This window comes from Glycine soja, chromosome 11 (assembly GCF_004193775.1).
Source record: "Glycine soja cultivar W05 chromosome 11, ASM419377v2, whole genome shotgun sequence".
Lineage (NCBI taxonomy): Eukaryota > Viridiplantae > Streptophyta > Magnoliopsida > Fabales > Fabaceae > Glycine > Glycine soja.
The window spans coordinates 23,564,791-23,583,401 of NC_041012.1; the positions used below are offsets into that span (position 1 = coordinate 23,564,791).

Sequence of the window (18,611 nt, forward strand, 5' to 3'; positions counted from 1 at the left end):
ACTTTTTCTTTCTTTTTAACAAAAAGTTGGCTTTTCATGTATGGAGGATTTGCACATTAAATTTGAATCTTATTTTTTATTTGATAAATCTCACGTTACATGAAATTTATCTATTAATAGAAAATAAAAATGTGTTAAAAAGTTTAAAAGAAAAACTATATTTTGAACATGTTTATATAATAATTGGATAAAATTAAATAATCAAAATTACACTTTTACAGTTTACAATTGGTATAATTATGATTGGATAGAATAACATAATAAAAATGTGTTAAATTACAAATATACTATTTTACTTAGTTCTTACGATTTTTAGAGAATGGTAATAATTTTATTTCATTATTCCTTTTTATTAACTAACTTCGCACTTTTTTTTTCTGTTTCATCATGTGTCTTATCGTAACTTTCTAAATCAACTTTAATTTGCACAATCAATAAAAATTAGTTTCTTTAAATTTGGTGTTCGTATTATTTGTATATAATATATTCTAGAAATTGGTCACTTTTTAAATAAATTTTGATTTGTATGTTGAATGAAAATTCAATGTAGTTTGAGTGTACTAGGTGGAATGAACCTTGAGAGTCAATATGTTAAAAATGATAATTTAACCACTAGTTATTAATTAGGATATGTTTGGTTGTGAAGAGAATAAATGAGGAAAAATAAGAGAATATGAAAGAAGAGATATAGGTAAGAAATATGATAAAAAGATAAATAATTTGATTGAAGAGAAAAAAGGAATTAGTAAAAGATAAATTTTTTGAATGAAAATGGTTTAATAGGTAAAAAAAAAGAAAAAATAATTAATATTGAATGAAAAATTGAAAATACATTTTTATCCTTTATTAAAGCTTTCTATGCATCACAACTCACAAGGAGTATCAGAGGCAACACGGATAATTTAAGTGAACCGTCTTAATTTTTTCTTCAATCCGCTCAGTTTGAGAGAGGATAAAAAAATACATGTGGTCCCACGAATTTAAAAAATAAAAATTCTGCACAACTTTGTGCAACCAAATCACCACGATATGTGAACTTCTCTTTCCTTCCGCGCATTTCCTTCATTGCTGTTCTTCACACCTATTTCTCTTTAATTTTACCTATAGAATTAAAGCTCTTAAATAGGAATAAAAGTTTATTTTTTTTATCCGGTTACAAGTTCATTTACCTAAAGAATTATGATCTAAATATTTTAGTGAATCCTATAAGTGAATTAAAAAATCAAATTGAATTTATTTAGTAAAGGGTCTAATTCAATTGAATGAACAGTAAATAATGTAAACCTATAATATCTTATTTAATTTTTATGAATAAAAAATAAATAAATTTATCTCAACTAATAGAGATTAGGTTTAACAGAAAGAGTTAATCATCAACAAGAACCTGTTGAGAGAGATGTACATATTAGTATATCTAACTACATCTGGAACAAGATTGTGTTTGAAGGAAAATATAAGTAAAAAAAGAAAAATGAATTAATCCCAACTTAAAATTCGTATATGAAATGAAACTTGATCTCAACTTCTTGATCACACTATTTTTAATAGACTGATCACCTAACAAGTTTCCGATCGGACTAATCATGCTGGCATGTCCAATTTGATTTTTAAAATAATGATTTTCTTCAACAAATTAAACCTGTATTCTTTCTTGGTGGTTCCTAATATTAGAAATTACTTACATGAAATGCGAATTGATCAATTCCTGAAAACTACAATTCATTTTCACTGTCTTGTTCTTTCTTTATCAATTCGATACACTTACTATAGTTCCCTCATTTTCTGAATGGAACAAATATTCAAAGCAAAGAAAGCAGCATGGCATACAAGCTTTAATTCAACAACGTAACACAACATTCAAGAATTAGAAAACATTCACTAGCTAATTCAAGACCACGAATCTTAAATGATTGATATCTCATTCTAGACTTCAAAACAATTTTGATTTTGTACATTATTTAATAGTTATCTATTTATCTTATATCTTTTTTTTTTTTATCACACTATCATATGCTTTCTTCTTTCGATTTCTGTTTTCTCTTTCAAGATATACACGCACTGATAAAAGAACGTGGGGTAAAAAATATAATTTTCCAATTAAGAAACATCACGACAGCACTAGCCACTAGCAACTTTTCGTCATCTCGCTCTTTAATTTAATTACGTGTAACCTTTAAATTAAATGCGTCACGAAGGATTGAACAGTGTGAACAGTTTATGAAAGGCATGCACACTTCTCAATCAAATAATTGAATATAAAAAATTAATATGATGAAGTTAAGATTGAATTATTTAAATATTATTTGAATTCAATCTTTAAAGAAAATAATTTTTAATTAATTTTTTTTTATTTTTCTTGAACTTCAAATTAATTAGAAGTGATTTTTTCATGTGAAGAAGAGGTTAAAACCAAGAAAGGCATGCACTTCCACGAACGTTGATGGATTTCAGACGCAGCACACGAAAGCAACCACCAATAGAAAACATTTTACATGGACAAGTGCATGCATGGGACCTCTTCACTAAGAGAAAAGATACAAAACCCAAACTCAAACTATAGTGCGCATTATTTGATCCCTCTTTTAAGATCCTATATCGTTATACACAACACTCTCTCAATTCCAACTACTCTTCGTTCACAATATGGCGGAATGCGTGACAGACTTGGCTCAGGCTGCCGCGTGCCGAAACAGCGCGGCGGCAACACACTTAAAAGTGATTTCCATCTGTACAATTTTTGTTACCAGCGTGATGGGCGTGTCAGCACCCGTCATGCTGGCACGATACTTTCAAGGAAAATCTCTGTATGATATTGCCATCTTATTGATCAAATGCTTTGCCGCTGGTGTAATTCTTGCCACCTCATTGGTCCACGTGTTACCTGACGCCTTTGCCGCACTCTCTGACTGCCAGGTGGCATCTCAGCATCCCTGGAAGGACTTTCCCTTCGCTGGCCTGGTAATTTTACACATCTAACTTAAGGCAGAGAAATATTAGCTATTCACTCTCAAAACGTTTTTTAGATACACCAGGCATGCTTTCCTATTAAATGAAATTTATGTGTTTTATTAAATATGTGAGTCTTGTTTCAAATTTAGAAGGTCTCGTTTCTAAACTAGTAAAAAGTTCCAACTAATTAAAAAAGTATACATTAAAATACCTCTTAAAGAATGCGTTACTATTTAAGTGTGATATATAGTTGAGTTTGTGCTAGAAAATTTAAGTTTAATCTTCTCATAATACAGTATTGATGAAGGAAGAAAAGTTCAAAAAAATGTGACTAGATCTTAGATTGAGGGTTGTTCATATAGTTTAATCCAATTAAAGAGTTTGATACATAGAAATATTTTTAAGACTAATTGAGGAGTCAAATGTTTTAATTATATATATTATTAAATGTTGAGAAAAGAGACTATATACTAACAATGTAAAAAATGTTACACACTCATTCAATTATAATTTGTTATGTATGATAAGTTTATTATTTTTTTAAATAATTATCTTAAAATAAGTAAAACAATGATTTATGATAGGATAACAATATAAAACTATTTTACTTTCCAGATGCATAGGCATTAAACTTTTAAAAATGTTTCTTATATATATGTTTTTCTAAAGTTAGTAAAATTAATGTTTAGTATTCTAATAGTTTAATAAGTATGCACGAGTTGAAAAAAAAAAGACTCTTAAATAGTTATTTTTAGTTGAATTTCTGTTATTGTTTCAATGACAGGTGACCCTCATTGGGGTGCTAATGGCCCTGCTGGTAGACACCGTTGCTAGCTCGCATATGGAGCACGGACACTACACGCCGGTGGAGACGCTGGAGAAGGAGGGTGGCAGCGGCGCGTGGAGCATTGAGCTGGCTGGTGGTGGTGGTGAAGTGCAGAGGGTTGAAGAATTAATGAGGTTGAAGCAGAGACTGGTGTCCCAAGTTTTGGAGATTGGTATAATTTTTCACTCTGTTATCATAGGAGTGACTATGGGGATGTCTCAGAACGTTTGCACCATTAGGCCACTTGTTGTTGCTTTGTCCTTTCATCAGATTTTCGAAGGCTTGGGTCTTGGTGGCTGCATTGCTCAGGTTGGTTTAATTTCAAATTAACAAATCAATATATATAATTATAATATGTTTGTATATATGTAATGCATTGTTTGGTAAATCAAAATTGTAAACTAATTCTAAAACACACTTAATGAAACTACTTTATTGCAAAGAAACCTTATTAGTTTGTGTTCTAGTATTGTTAGAATTGCATATTAATCCATATGCTTGAGGATGTCATGGCTAAATTTGGGAAATATATTACTATTAATACATGTTTCAGTCTTTAATCAGCACCGTTTTATAAATTTCAATAAATTTTTACCCGAAACAATTAAAAAGAGCATGTTTGCAAGTGTGTTACTTATATTTCTCTTTGTAAAGACTTATAGTTTTGTCAAATTAATCTATTGACTTTAAATACAAAATGCCTTTATTGAATTATTAATTTTACAGATATACATTTATTTATTAGTAGTGATCAATTTATACTAAAATAACTCTTTAATTTAGAACTATTCATCAACGTCATTATTTATTTTGTTGAAATTTAACGGATAAGATTAAAAATTTACTATAATTATTAGATTCCGAGAAGATGAATGTGAGAATGAAAAATAATTAACTCAAAAAAGTTACTCTTGCTGTAGGTTGATTTCTCGTTTATGTAATATAATTAAGTAGCTTAGGGACATTAAAAAAATGTTAATTGGTAATTATGTTTTGTGTCGTGATCAAAATTGCAGGCCGGATTTAGCTTTGGAACTACAGCGTACATGTGCTTCATGTTCTCTGTGACAACACCAATGGGAATAATTTTGGGAATGGTGTTATTCTCAATGACTGGTTATGATGATACTAACCCTAAAGCCTTGATCATGGAAGGGTTACTAGGTTCAGTTTCATCTGGCATACTAATTTACATGGCTCTTGTTGATCTTATAGCAGTTGATTTCTTTCATAACAAGCTTATGAACTCTAATGTGTACTTGAAAAAGGTGTCTTTTATTGCATTGACTCTTGGCTCTGCTTCAATGTCTGTTCTAGCACTTTGGGCTTGAACATTCTCTTGTGTTCAGATACCATTTTGCAAGGGTAAATACAAGATTAGTAAAAGAATGTGGCTTGTGGTAATTATAGTTTATTTCCTTTTCAAACCTTTGTTCATATTTGGTGGATTAGTTTTAAAATTCAATAAAAAAATATTTAAAAACACATGATTCCATTTATTTATATCAGTGCCCCTCATCCCTAGCTATTACCATAATTTGAAAGAAAGAAAAAAAAATCAACCACAACTACCACTATTATTTTAAAAAATAAAAAATAAAACACCACTCATCACTATATCTTTGTTATCATTGTCTTCTAATTACCAATATTATTACTATTGTTATTTATCCCTCTAAACAATATTATCGTTATTGTTGATGTCATATTGACACTAGTAACACCATTCTTAATATTGTCATCACTTATAAATTAATTTTTTTATTCAAATACAACACAACCCCATCCCTGCATAATGATATATCCGTAATTGTAAATTTCATAGTAAAATTAAATTTTAGTTTAAAATTATAATTCTATTCTTTCATTCTTTAGAATCATTACACAACTTAAACATATATATGAACCAGATCAACTTAAAATCTCTGTTTTTAACTATCTTTTATTCGTTTTGATTTAATATTAGTTTCTTTCCTATTTTATTTTGAATTATATAATATTTTAAATGCTGGTTTAAATGTTATGAACACTTACTTTTTATCTTTAGTTCTTACACAATTTTTTATAATAAAAGTAAAATAAAACTATTTTTCAATACAAATTCATGTTTAGTTTCCAACATTCATTCTAGGAGTTGGGTAAAAAAAAAAAAAATCATTTTAGGATAAATATATATAACATTCATTTTATAGGGATATGAAAAAGTTTAAGAGAGGTGTCACATGCTGATGACATGATACTACAAGCACCAGTGAATGTCGCTTGAAATAATCACTTGACTAATTTTCCGTTAAATGCATGCAGTCAATGAGTGTCACATGACAATAGAGACCAAAAACTAAGGATGTGTAAATCCAAGTGAATCAGATGATTCATCCTAATTTATCGTGTAAATCACTATGTTCATTCAATTCTAAGGATCGGACGAGTTAGCCAGGGTTTAAAAAATTGGCTCAATCAATATTTAGGCACAAATTAGGATGAAACATAATTCAACCTAATTACTTGTTCTTTACTTACCTCTAACTTTAGGCACAATTTTTTTTTTCAAGTCTAGAAACGGGTTAGGGTCTAAGAAATTAATTAGTCCATTAAAATTTTGGGACAAGTTTATTTTAGTTACATTAGACAATTCATTTAATTAAATTTAATAAAATATTATCTAATAAATTTTAAATTAATCAATTGTAATTAAATATTATCTAATCAATTTTAAATTTATCAAACAAAATAATATGATATAATCATATCTAATAAATCAATATCATAATTATTTTTTATTCAACATAAGTATATCTTTTATTAAGATTAGAACAAGTATATCCAACCAAAAATTTTAATATAATTATATTTAATATGATTAATACGTAATTAAAAATGTAATTAATATTTTTACACAATTTTGTGTAATTGTATTTAATATGATAATAAATATTTTAAAAAATAATTAAAAGCATGATACTAAACATTTAATGTGTAACAAAAATTATAATTAATATTTTTACACAATTTTAATGTAATTATATTTAATATGATACTAAATATTTTAAAAACTGATAAATTTATATATATATATATATATATATATATATATATATATATATATATATATATATTAAATACTATTAAATAAAATATACTAAGTACAAATTTATAATTTATAATTTAATCAAATCCGTACATTGTACGGATATAAAATCTAGTATTTATTTTTAATTTAAAATTTTATAAAATTATTTTTAATTAGAAATTGTATAAAATTATTTTATGAATAAATACTATTTTCGAATAATATTTATATTATATAGTTGAAGTGTTTATGTTAAATGTTAATTTAAATCTAATTAGTAAATATATTTATTATAAAATAATATGTTGTCTCTATATTTAATTTATAACTTTATATATGAAAATTTTATTAATTAATATTTATAAAATAAGGTTAAATATAATTTTTATATAATTATATAATAAATATTTTTATATTAATTTATTAAATATATTTTAGTTACAAAAATATTAATTACTGAATAATATCATAAATTAAATTAATTGTTATAGTATTAATTTTTTTACATAAATACATTTGAATAGATTGCATAAGATTGGTTTCTCATACTTAATTCCTTTTATTATAATAAAAAATTTAAATATTTGTAATTATCATGATTTAAACATATACATGTGTGATAATAATTAATTTATTTAAATTTTAATATGAAGATATAATTGTTCTAATTACCTTAATTATATTTAAATTATTTTTATGAACTTAAAAATAGAAAAAATAAATTATAATTTTTTTCAAATGTATAATATTTTTCTCTATAACTTGTTTATTATAAAGGAAATCAGGATAAAGATAAAATAAATATATATTTTTGAAATTTTATTAGATATACTTGTTCTAAGATAAAAGCTAGATATATTTGATCTAATGTTATATAAAAGATAATGTTATATAAAAGATAATTATGAGATGAATTTATTAGATATAATTAAATCATATTATGTTATTAGATAAATTTAAATTTTTTTAGATAATATTTAATTATAATCAATTAATTTAAAATTGATTATATAATATTTTATTAAATTTAATTAAATGAATTGTCTAATGTAATGATATAAGTTGTGAGTCCTTACATGATTACATAATACATAGGTCAAATTAATGTGACTTATTTAACTACTATTCTTTAAAGATAAAAATAATAGATTTTTCTCTAAAAAATCAAAACTAAAAGTTGCTTATTTTGTAAAGATTAAAACGTTAACATATTTAAGTCTAATTAAACGAAAACTTTTTTTCGCTACCTTTAATCAGTAAAAACTAATTCCAAAAGGTTTGTTTTATATTTAAAAATGTTTGTTTCAAAAAAATAACTTTTGAATACAATAAATGCTATTGCAATGTAAATAAAAAAATAGTCTTAAATATATAACTATTAGACCTTTCCATAAGCTGAGTACTAAACCAGGCAATACTCGTCACAAGTTACACCAATTACGTACGCAGCTCTTCCGATCCTAATCACTTAATTAATTAAAAAAGGGTTAAAGGTAAAAAGTGATCGCACTAACTTACGTAAGATACAGTTGAAAATTCTCTACTGTGCCACTCCACCCTAGCTAGTAGATAATGGAGCAGTTCCTGTGGCATTATCATTTGCCAATGCAATTCTGAAGTGTCATTCCATATTCTACTCAAACCTTATCTTTGTGCACTTTTAGTTCTTTCAAACTTTGTTTAAAGCATGAAGGCGAGTATTCCTGATTCCACTATATATGTGCTTTTTAAATTAGTTTTGGGAACCTATGATTAATTAGAGTGGTGATGATTCACTTTTTACATAAAGTAATGTGTTTTTTTATTTTCATTTCCCTATATCTTTGCATAAAAGGTTTCAGGAGCAAGAATCTAGTAGCTTAAAAGAAGGCAATAGAACATTGAACCACGAAAAGGTCATAAGACAAATAAAGAATGAGAGTTAGCACCTGTGTGTAGAGGAAAAAGCATATGAAGAGCAATGAATATTCAATTATGAGAACAAGTCATTTTAATTAGATTAATGTGCTCATTTGTCCCAGGTGGTGAGGTAGGGTGGGGAAATCCTATTATGGTGAAATTGTCCCTGAAATAAGTAAAAAGACGTGTAATTATATTTTAAATGTTAATTAAATAATATTATTATTTTAAATTAGATTAAATTGTAAATTAATACAGTCTTATTTTACTAAATTTTAAAAATAAAAATTAAAAAACAACTTCTCCATTGAAATAAGAACTCAGAAACACCAATGAAGTTATGTGTGATTTATCGGTTCAAAATTTTAAATCAATTAGTGTTAACTCAATTGGTTAAAGTGTTAATCTTATGGGCCAAAGGTAGTGAGTTTGGGTCTCGGAACCAAACTTAAAAAAAGTGAATATTAATTTTTCATGTTAAAATTATGTTTTTCTTTTATATATTTATTTTACTTTAAATAAGAATAAAAAAAAAAACTTGACTCAATTTTATACTAACCAACTAAATGTGGTAAGTGGAAACCAACCTTAATGTTTCTTTTCTTGGAAAAGAAATATTAAATAAATTTCTGTCTCTGGTTAATCATTCGAGTAAATAAAAAAGTCAAGCCAGTATTTGATATCCTTAATTAGCTTCAGTAAAAACATTAATTATAATCCATAATTAGCTAATTCGGCATTCTGCAATAAGTATTTAAATCTACATAGCTTGAATTATAATGTTTTTCTCTAAATACTTCAAGCTGTGTAGGAAAAAAAAATCTACCCAACCTGAGGTATTTAGAGAAAAAGATTATACTGTATTTTTTTAAATTTATAATATATAATGTGTGGCATTTGTTTTCTCCTTTCCCATGCTTGTTGTGGAATCCCACTAAATCTGGTAATTTGTTAGAAAATTTGCCTAATAGTTTTTGACAGTAAAATTAGTCATTCATGAAGTTACAGGATGACCAAATTTCCAACGAAATTTCAATGCAATTTTCATAATGAAACTAGTCAGTAACCCGTGTGCATGCACGGGTCTTTTGTCTAAATGATTTTCGATGAAACAATAATAAAAAAGACATTATAAAAAGATAAAAGAAGCAACATTCATATTAAATTTAAAAATATTGTTTGTTGCACCAGCAACATATTAACAGCAAAATGATAAAGACAGCCTAGTCACTGTCATCATCTTTCCAATCTTCCTGCTTCCTGATTATGATATCCCAAATTTTTTCATAATATCTATAATAAATAGAGATTTCATCTCCATAATCAAAATCCATTTCTTCAAGAAAATCATACCATGGTTGGACAACACCTTTTCCACCAATAGCAGGATTCAACGTTTCAACTTTCCATTGCAGTGGGGGGCCATGCCGCCTTAAGACTGTCATGTGGTTGCCGCAAGCTCTAAGAGGAACTTCTGTACAATGGGAGAGTTTCTGTAATTTGGAAAAAGTTAAATTGTTAAAATGGTAAAAATGTGTTTAAAGAGATTAAGATATGAAAGTCAGCTTACCAGGGATTCAGGATGATCCAGCATTTCCTGAGTAAGTTGAAGAGTCCATATGTGCTTCCTGGATGAATGCCTTTGCCTGCCGCAAGTTTGCCGCTCTAGTGGTGGTATGAAATGTATGTCAAAAATAGAGTGATGGTCACATGCAAAAAAATTGATGTTGGTTGACTCATAGATTTTCAAATCTTTCCGGAAGTTTTGGAGTTCATCTGCTAAGTACACTTTGTCTCTGTGTTGTCTGACTCGTATTTCATAAATGGCTCCATTGTATCTGAGATGAACAAACTCAGGATAGTTTGGTGCCCATTGAGTATGATAGAAGGCTGGAAGTTGTATGGTATTCTGAAAAAAAAGTGGGAAATATAAATGCATGTATGTGTAACAATAATAGTAATGGAAGAATTGAGAAAAAAGATGACCTTGTCATTGTTGAAGGCAGCGATAAATTGCATGATCAGTGGTCGTCGCATGATGCCATTTTTCATCTGTAATCACAGGGATATAAAACCAAATGTCAAAAGAAACTTATCAACCAAAGGAAAATTATAAAATGACAGGGATGCACAATATAAAGGTTTGTAAACAAAACACCAAAAGAGAAAAACAGCGAAAATGACTAATGTACATACAAATCGAAACCAAATCAAAGGCAAAGACATTAAACGGAAAAACAGAACAACGACAACAATAGAACAAAACAAAAGTGGAAAACAAAAATGAAAATGATAGCCATGCACATAAAAGTTAGAAAAGAAACGACCAAGCCATGCACATAAAAGTTAGAAAAGAAACGACCAAGGAGGGTCGGACACCTTCAAGTCCAGTTTTGTTTTCAAACTTGAAAAAGAAAGAAAGGAAAATGACACGACAAAAAACAACGGCATTGCACAAAACCCCTAAACCACGTGCATCAGACACATAGCAAAAAAACCGCAAACCAAAAACCCATGAAAATGAGAATAAACGCAACAAAAAGGTAGGTGCCGTGAAGAGAAGAGTAGAAATGATTTACCTCAGTTGATGCGGTTGAAGATGTGGTGCTCATTTTGTGTATGGCGTGAAAGTAGAGTTTGGACAGAGGAATGAAAAAGGATTTGCAGAAGAAAGTAGATGATAGGCCTTTAGTGTGGTATTTAATATTTGCTTTTTTCCAATGCCACACGGTTGTGAATAAATGTGATATCAATAACTGTGAATTGAAGAGGTACGAAGTAGATGAAGAGTTTTTGTTCGAATTTGAAGCCTAAGACCGTTGGTATTGTAGGGCAGTAACTATCTAAATTTATCTTGGGCCAAGATATGAGCATTGGGCCAACTTCTAGAATTGCTTGTTAACATTTCGTTTTTTATGTATTGCAGAGGAGGTATGAACAAATTATTTAAAGGTGATTATGTCATCTTACATAACTACATTTTTTAAATGTAGTTTTTTTGTGTAAAATAAGAATGATGTTGGTTTGAAGGAATGCAGTATATGCAGCATGATGTGCTACATTTGGACGATTGGCATGAATGATTTTTTAAAAATATTGTTTAAAGCATAATTATCATATAAGCAGTAACATATGAACGCTAGATATTTCATCATTGAACTTCAGCAATTAAAATTTCTATATTTCGCAGAGAAATAAAGAAAATTTGTACATGTAAATGTCAAAGCAAATGTTAAGCTGTGATAAACTGCTAAATAATATAATGTTAAGTAAATGAAATTATAAATGGAAGATATTAATGTGGTGATTAAGATTGCATACCTGACAATGTTAAATTTAACATTGTAATATATGATATCATCTTTGGTTGTATGCTAGAATGTATATAAGTAAGATAACAGTTTGGAATTATTGCGGCTGCCTCTTGGAATGACTGGCGGGATCTGTCGGAAATCTCCACCAAAGACCATGACTTTACCTCCAAAGGTTGTATTATCCTTTGAGTTGTGTTTGATGATATGTCTAAGACTGTGATCAAGTGCCTCAAAACAGAATTTGTGAGCCATGAGTGCTTCATCCCAAATGATTAGACTTGTCTGATTTAATAGCTCAGCTAATTGAGTTCCTTGATGGATATTGTAAGTTGAGTCTTCAAAAACTGGAACTGGAATTTTAAATTTTGAATGTGCAGTTCTACCTCCAGGCAATAGCAGAGAAACTATGTCACTAGAGGCCACCATTATTACAATTTTATTGTCAGCTCTCAGTGAACTTGCAAGTGTTTTCCAAATGTATGTTTTTCCTGTACCTCCATATCCATAGAGAAAAAACATACCACCTTCATCTTTATTAACAGCTTCAACAATCTGGTTGTAAATTGAAGCTTGTTCATCTGAAATCATCGATATGTGGTGTTAGATTTAAAGATAAATGAATGAAGTTAAAATACTAATTTATAGATGAGAAAAGCTAAGAAGGAAATGCACATAATAATTTTCTGACGGGTAAATTGCTCTGTACTTAATGTACCTGCCATGTGAGAAAATAGATGTTCAAACTCTGATCTAAGTTCTTCATTGTTGTAGTTCAGTTCAGCTAATATAAGGCTATTGTCTAGATAAGCTGGACAATTCGTATCCTCTGGATATGGCATTGAAGGATAGTCTCTTAGCGATCTTTGATTTGCTTGCAGCAGTTGTTCAATTTCAAGCAAGACCAAATTTTGAAGAGTTCTATCATCAAGCTGCAATGCTAATACACAAAAGAGAAAAAAGTCAAATTATGTGCCGTATCAATATTGATTTGTCTGATGGGAAATTAGCACAAACCTGGACTTGTTGATGATTTTTTTAATTATAGACAATGTCATCAGCCATCCAATGCCAAGTTTGGTCCCAAACTTGTTCAGGTTTGCTCATTGTTGCAGTTAAAAGTAACAACACAAATAGCTTTCTTATATAATGTGTTGAACCCCAGTCTTTTGCTTGTTTGATTGCCTCAATAAATTCTTTATCATCTTGTAAAAATCCCATAGCAAAACATGCTTCTTTATATGTAGAATACTGATAAAAATGATTAGACATGCATGTATAGCCATGATTATAGTCATGGTTTTGACGACCACATTAAAACTTGAAAAGTAAGTAATCAAAAGTAAGCATAAGGAAAAACACTAAAATTATGAATGCTGACAGCTAATTAAATGCACTAAATTGATTAGACTTACATTTATAACCATTATTATACCTATGCTTTGGCGCCATCGATAAGAAATATGATATCGAAAATGTTATGCATGGGAGAATTAGGATGTCAAGCTAAAGAGAAATTGTTTTTTTACTTGTTTTATTAATTGTACATCATATTGAGACATATGATGAAAGATGAAGTAAATTTATCAAATATCCGATTCTGTATTTGCGAAAGCAAAATCAAGCAAAAAATGCTATCTAAATTAACAAATCATGCTAAACGATGATTGATAATAAAGAAACACTTAATTACATATCATTGATGATCCAAGATCATGTTTCTCAAGACTCCAAAGTTGATACTTTTGTCTTGGTGTGTATATTCTGTTGTTATAAAATTAATCAAATATGAATGTTGATTTAGTTGTGCTAGTGATCAATATTTCCTGATCATCATTTCTAACATTTTAATGTATTTTTCTGGATATAAACATGATCTCCGATATTTGTCCCAGAAATTATGTCAGCTGCAATAACATGCTTTGCTAGTCTTGTGATGCATCCACATAAAAACTGGGAAAATCAATTGTTTTCAATGTCATATTTAATATAAGAAAACTTGCAATACTACAGTAGGAACACAATATGGACAGATCTCAATTTAGAACGTCTAAAAGCATGAATCCAAAAAAACCGATTTTCAAATGTGAAAATGCAGTGATAACAAAAACTACATAATTGTCTGTTCAATATGCCAATATTTTAATAGCAGTGTGAAAACACAACAATAAGAATTTGGAATCAACTAAATTAGCTCTTATGAGAATGTCTTGTTAATTTGTTAGACGATAGTTGGGCTGGCGAAATTTGAGAGCTCCCTAACTCATCATCGGCTTCATCATATGACATCCGTTTTTTGGGTGTTAAAGGCAATCCCGCAACCGGATCATGGTTAGCTGTGACAGACAGAGATTGCTGCATAAAGCATAAACTGGTAAATAAAAAAAATATAAGATATCAATGTTCATGACAGCAACATTAACTCACACGTTCAGCTTATGTAGCATCATTGCAATCAACATTGGAAGGATCTATTTTGGAACATGCCCGCACCATATATAAGTTGATGATAGTCAAACTCATGAATCATATCATCATGACAACAACGACTAAAATAGATATCAGAAAAGAACACCTCACTATCAGGGAGCATCTCGAGAACAGCATTGATCAAATCCAGGTCTTTTGAGTATCTAAGTACAACTGCATTTTTTAATTTTGATTGAATCCTGACCTTAAAAGCAAGCACATGACCCAACAATTTTTCAAGTGCTTGAGGGGAAGCATTCAAATCAAGATCACCATCCTGCCAGAAACAGCACAAATTCACCAGCTGCCAGTTACAACTCGAAGAACAAAATATAATACATAAAATGAGAAGTAGCATATGATAAAGCATGAACATACTTCAATCTTGACCCTATTCACATCATCAGCTGTTTCACCAATCAATTCAGCACATTCACGGTCCCAGAGCAAAAATTTGCTACTCTCATTGTTTTGGGTAGCCATGACTTCAACTCTATACCTACCAATTTAGATGCTAGTCAAAAACAAAATACTGAATAAAACATGTTAATGGACTAAAACTCCAATTACCTCAGAACAGGTTGATCATTATCCTTGCCACATCCACATGTGAATGGTCCTGTTTGGATGTCAGTTTTCCTATGACATTGAGCACAGGCTGGATAACACCATGAATAGTTATCCATGACTATTTTGCTAATAGTCCCCACCGTAACACAAACAACGTCCTTTTAAAAAACCATAACAATCAAATTGCCAACAATAAAATGCCATTGTTAGACACATTAGCTATAATATATGAATGCGAACAAATCTAGCCAAATTCGACTTCCAACTGCAATGAATATAAAATAAACACAGATAACAAGTCCACCTCAGAAATGACATTGATTTCTAAAATAGTTTTGGCTTCAGCCTTTGAAAGAAACGAATCCTTTGATGATAGCTGACTTCCCCCTGAAACTTGTGAGCTTGCTTGATCCCCAGGTAGCAAAACTCGACTCACCTCAACACCTAAATCTAAAAGCCTAAGCCAATCGAATAAATAGAATAAAGCAACAGAAAATAGTCAAGACAATTGTCACACGAATTTAACAACCACATAGCAAAGATGATAAGAAAAATACCTCTCTTTAAATTCCTGAATTTCCAATATAGGATCATTAATCAATAGTTTTGACACCTTGAAGGAATTGCTCACTGAAGCTGGATAACTTCCTGTAAATGCCAACAACAACAACAACAAAACTCAGCTATTGAATATCGAAATCAGCAAATAAAATATCATACTTACCCTGTGCATCTTTTATTCTGGCATGTGTCAATATAATAACCATCAGCCCATCATCCCCACGTTCATTCAAATAGGATAGGAACTGAGTACAGTAATTCTCCCAAAGTGTGCAAGACAAAATTTCACCACTACAGCAAAGAAACAACATTACATCCATCACCTCATAAGGATAAGATAGACATAAGCACCATGCAAAATGAAAAATAAAATTCTCGACAATATAAACTCTAAATAACCAAATATACACAGGAGATAGCAAAAACTGTGATTAACCATAACCTCAAATCCTTCATTCTAAAAACAACCCTGGTATTTTTCGATGAAACATGTTGAAAGACCACCTGATCAACGACCCCAATAATATCTTAAACCACCAGAAATGAAAATTGGTCATCGGAAAAAACCCAAAGAAGTTATGATCAAAATGAAAGCACAAATTGTGACTGCACTCACCAACCAACAGGCTAGACACAAAATTGCCAGCAACAACATTTGCAAATTCAACAAATCTAAATTCCTTAAAAGGCAGTTCATGCAAATCAGCTTCTCTAACAACCGTCACTCCAATAAAAATAACTTGTACTCATGTTCGCACACTCTAAATTGACCATCATTTTTAACAACTTTGAAATTATGCATAACATAAGTGCAATTCTCTTTCAAATCAGCTTTCCAAGACTTGAGGTGGTCCGATTTACAAATAGCATGAATTTGATCACCTTGAAATATGCAAACTATATAATCAATAAATGACATGAACAACAATGCAACAATCAAATAGAGAGCACAAAATATACCTCAAAATCAACAAAAACCATCTCCGCTTGCTCAGACTTGTTAGGAATCCCAACAAACCAAAGATCGGTGATCCTAACAGCAAGCTTAAGCGTTTCTTTTGATCCATCAATAGACCTAATCTTGTCAGGAATCCTAGCCATAAAATTACATAGACCTGCCAATTCTAAATGAAAAATGTAATAAATTCAAAACCATGCAAATGCTATGTAAAGAATTATTGTCAATTTAGAATAGAAAATAATGATAACAAAAAATAGAATAGCAACACAGACTCAAATGAGACATGCAATAACATTTCAATGAATGACAAAATACCATAAAAACTATGATACTATTCGTTGAACTACTAAGGCAATACATGCAACAACCTGAACCAAAAAAGAAAAGCCAAATCAGCAAATAGCAGAGAAGCAGAAACAAAAATTATATCTCTGAACAAATAATATTGCAACCATCAACAAACAAATAGAAAGGCCGAAAACAAACACAACAAAGTTCAGCTTTTGGAAAACAGAATACCAACCCATCCTTAAACCACACATGCAATAAGATTTCCATCAATGCCAACATACCACAAAAAGTATTACACTATCAATCAATCCAACGAAAAATAACAGACAAATGGAAGCCAACAAAAAGAAAACTAAGAATTTGTAAATAATTAAAAATAGAACATGTGCCAGAGCAACATAAACATGCAGAAACCAAAATCACCAAACAACAAAAACCTGACAAAATCACACATGCACAACACACAAACAATAATATGGTTAATCAAAAAACACACATGCACAACAGACGAACAATAATATGATTTACCAAAAACCAAGTAAATACAATCCAACCATTGAAGCCAGTTATAAGAGACAAAAAACAAAAAAGCCAACTCAGCAAAAAAGCAAAAAAACAGAACCAAACAATTATAGCTCTAAAGGAATAATACGATCAATCCAAAATCATGTAAATGCAATCCAAAATCATGTAAATGCAATCCAAAGAACAACTGACAAATGCAGGACAACGAAAAGAAAAACAAGAATTTGTGAACAATAAAGAATAGAACAGAACACGTGCTAAAAGAACATAAACATGCACTCGAACCTTCAACCACAGAAGAACGAAAATCACGAACTGGAAACCACAGCCTCACGCCAAAATCCTAAACAACAGAACAACTATATTGAAGACGGAAGCCAACTAAAAACAAATGAAAAAAGTGAAACAAATGCAATCAGCAGCTTGAAACTTGCTAGTGAAAGAAGTAAAAAACGCTACAAAGAAGCCACGTACACCACCAACCACCAAAACTGCAAACGACAATCTAATCACTCAACAACACATCAAGCTACGTGCCTTAAAACCATAATCATAGAACCATAAAATAACACATGGTAGCAAGGTGACAGAAAACCAACCCAATCTAGAAGGGCATAAATAAATGACCAAAAAACAAAAAACTTGGACAGGTGTCAAGCTCTCAGCTATGGGTATTTTGACTAAAAAACCAAAATTTTGGACAGCTGTCAACCTCTCAGCCATGGGTATTTTAGTATTTTCCACATACTTCAATTTTAGCATATAGATATTGATGGTTACTGCATAATTGTGAACTAGGTCTGTCGACAAGCAACTATCACAGCCTGAACTCTGAAGCGTATCCATGACCGTGATTATGTGTACGTGTAAGCCTAGGGCTAGCAGCCTAAATTATAATTTTCATCCTTTTTTTTAATTTATGATTTTCATCTCCTAAAATTTTATAAAATATTTGATCTCTTTAGTTTTTAAATTTTGCAATTATGATCACTTTGTTAATTTTTATGCGTTGACCAGTATATTATTGGTACTGATTGTTTATTTAGATGATTTGACACCTTTAAGATGAGTTATTAAAATTAAAACATGATTATTGTTTAATTTTAATTAATTAAGTTAAAATTATTTTTTTTTTTTAAAAAAAAGTTAAAAGGAGTTCTAGATTTCCAGTATCATTTT

At 29.7% G+C, this 18,611-nt stretch overlaps 1 protein-coding gene across 1 annotated transcript; it reads left to right on the top strand.

Moving 5' to 3' along the window:
- Window positions 1–2,496: 2,496 nt before the first annotated feature.
- LOC114374376 (zinc transporter 6, chloroplastic-like) lies at window positions 2,497–5,179 on the top strand. Its single transcript, XM_028332019.1, has 3 exons — window positions 2,497–2,958; window positions 3,734–4,084; window positions 4,792–5,179. Exons 1-3 carry the CDS (start codon window positions 2,644–2,646, stop codon window positions 5,104–5,106), a joined length of 981 nt encoding a protein of 326 aa, XP_028187820.1. The 5' UTR covers window positions 2,497–2,643; the 3' UTR covers window positions 5,107–5,179.
- Window positions 5,180–18,611: the final 13,432 nt, after the last annotated feature.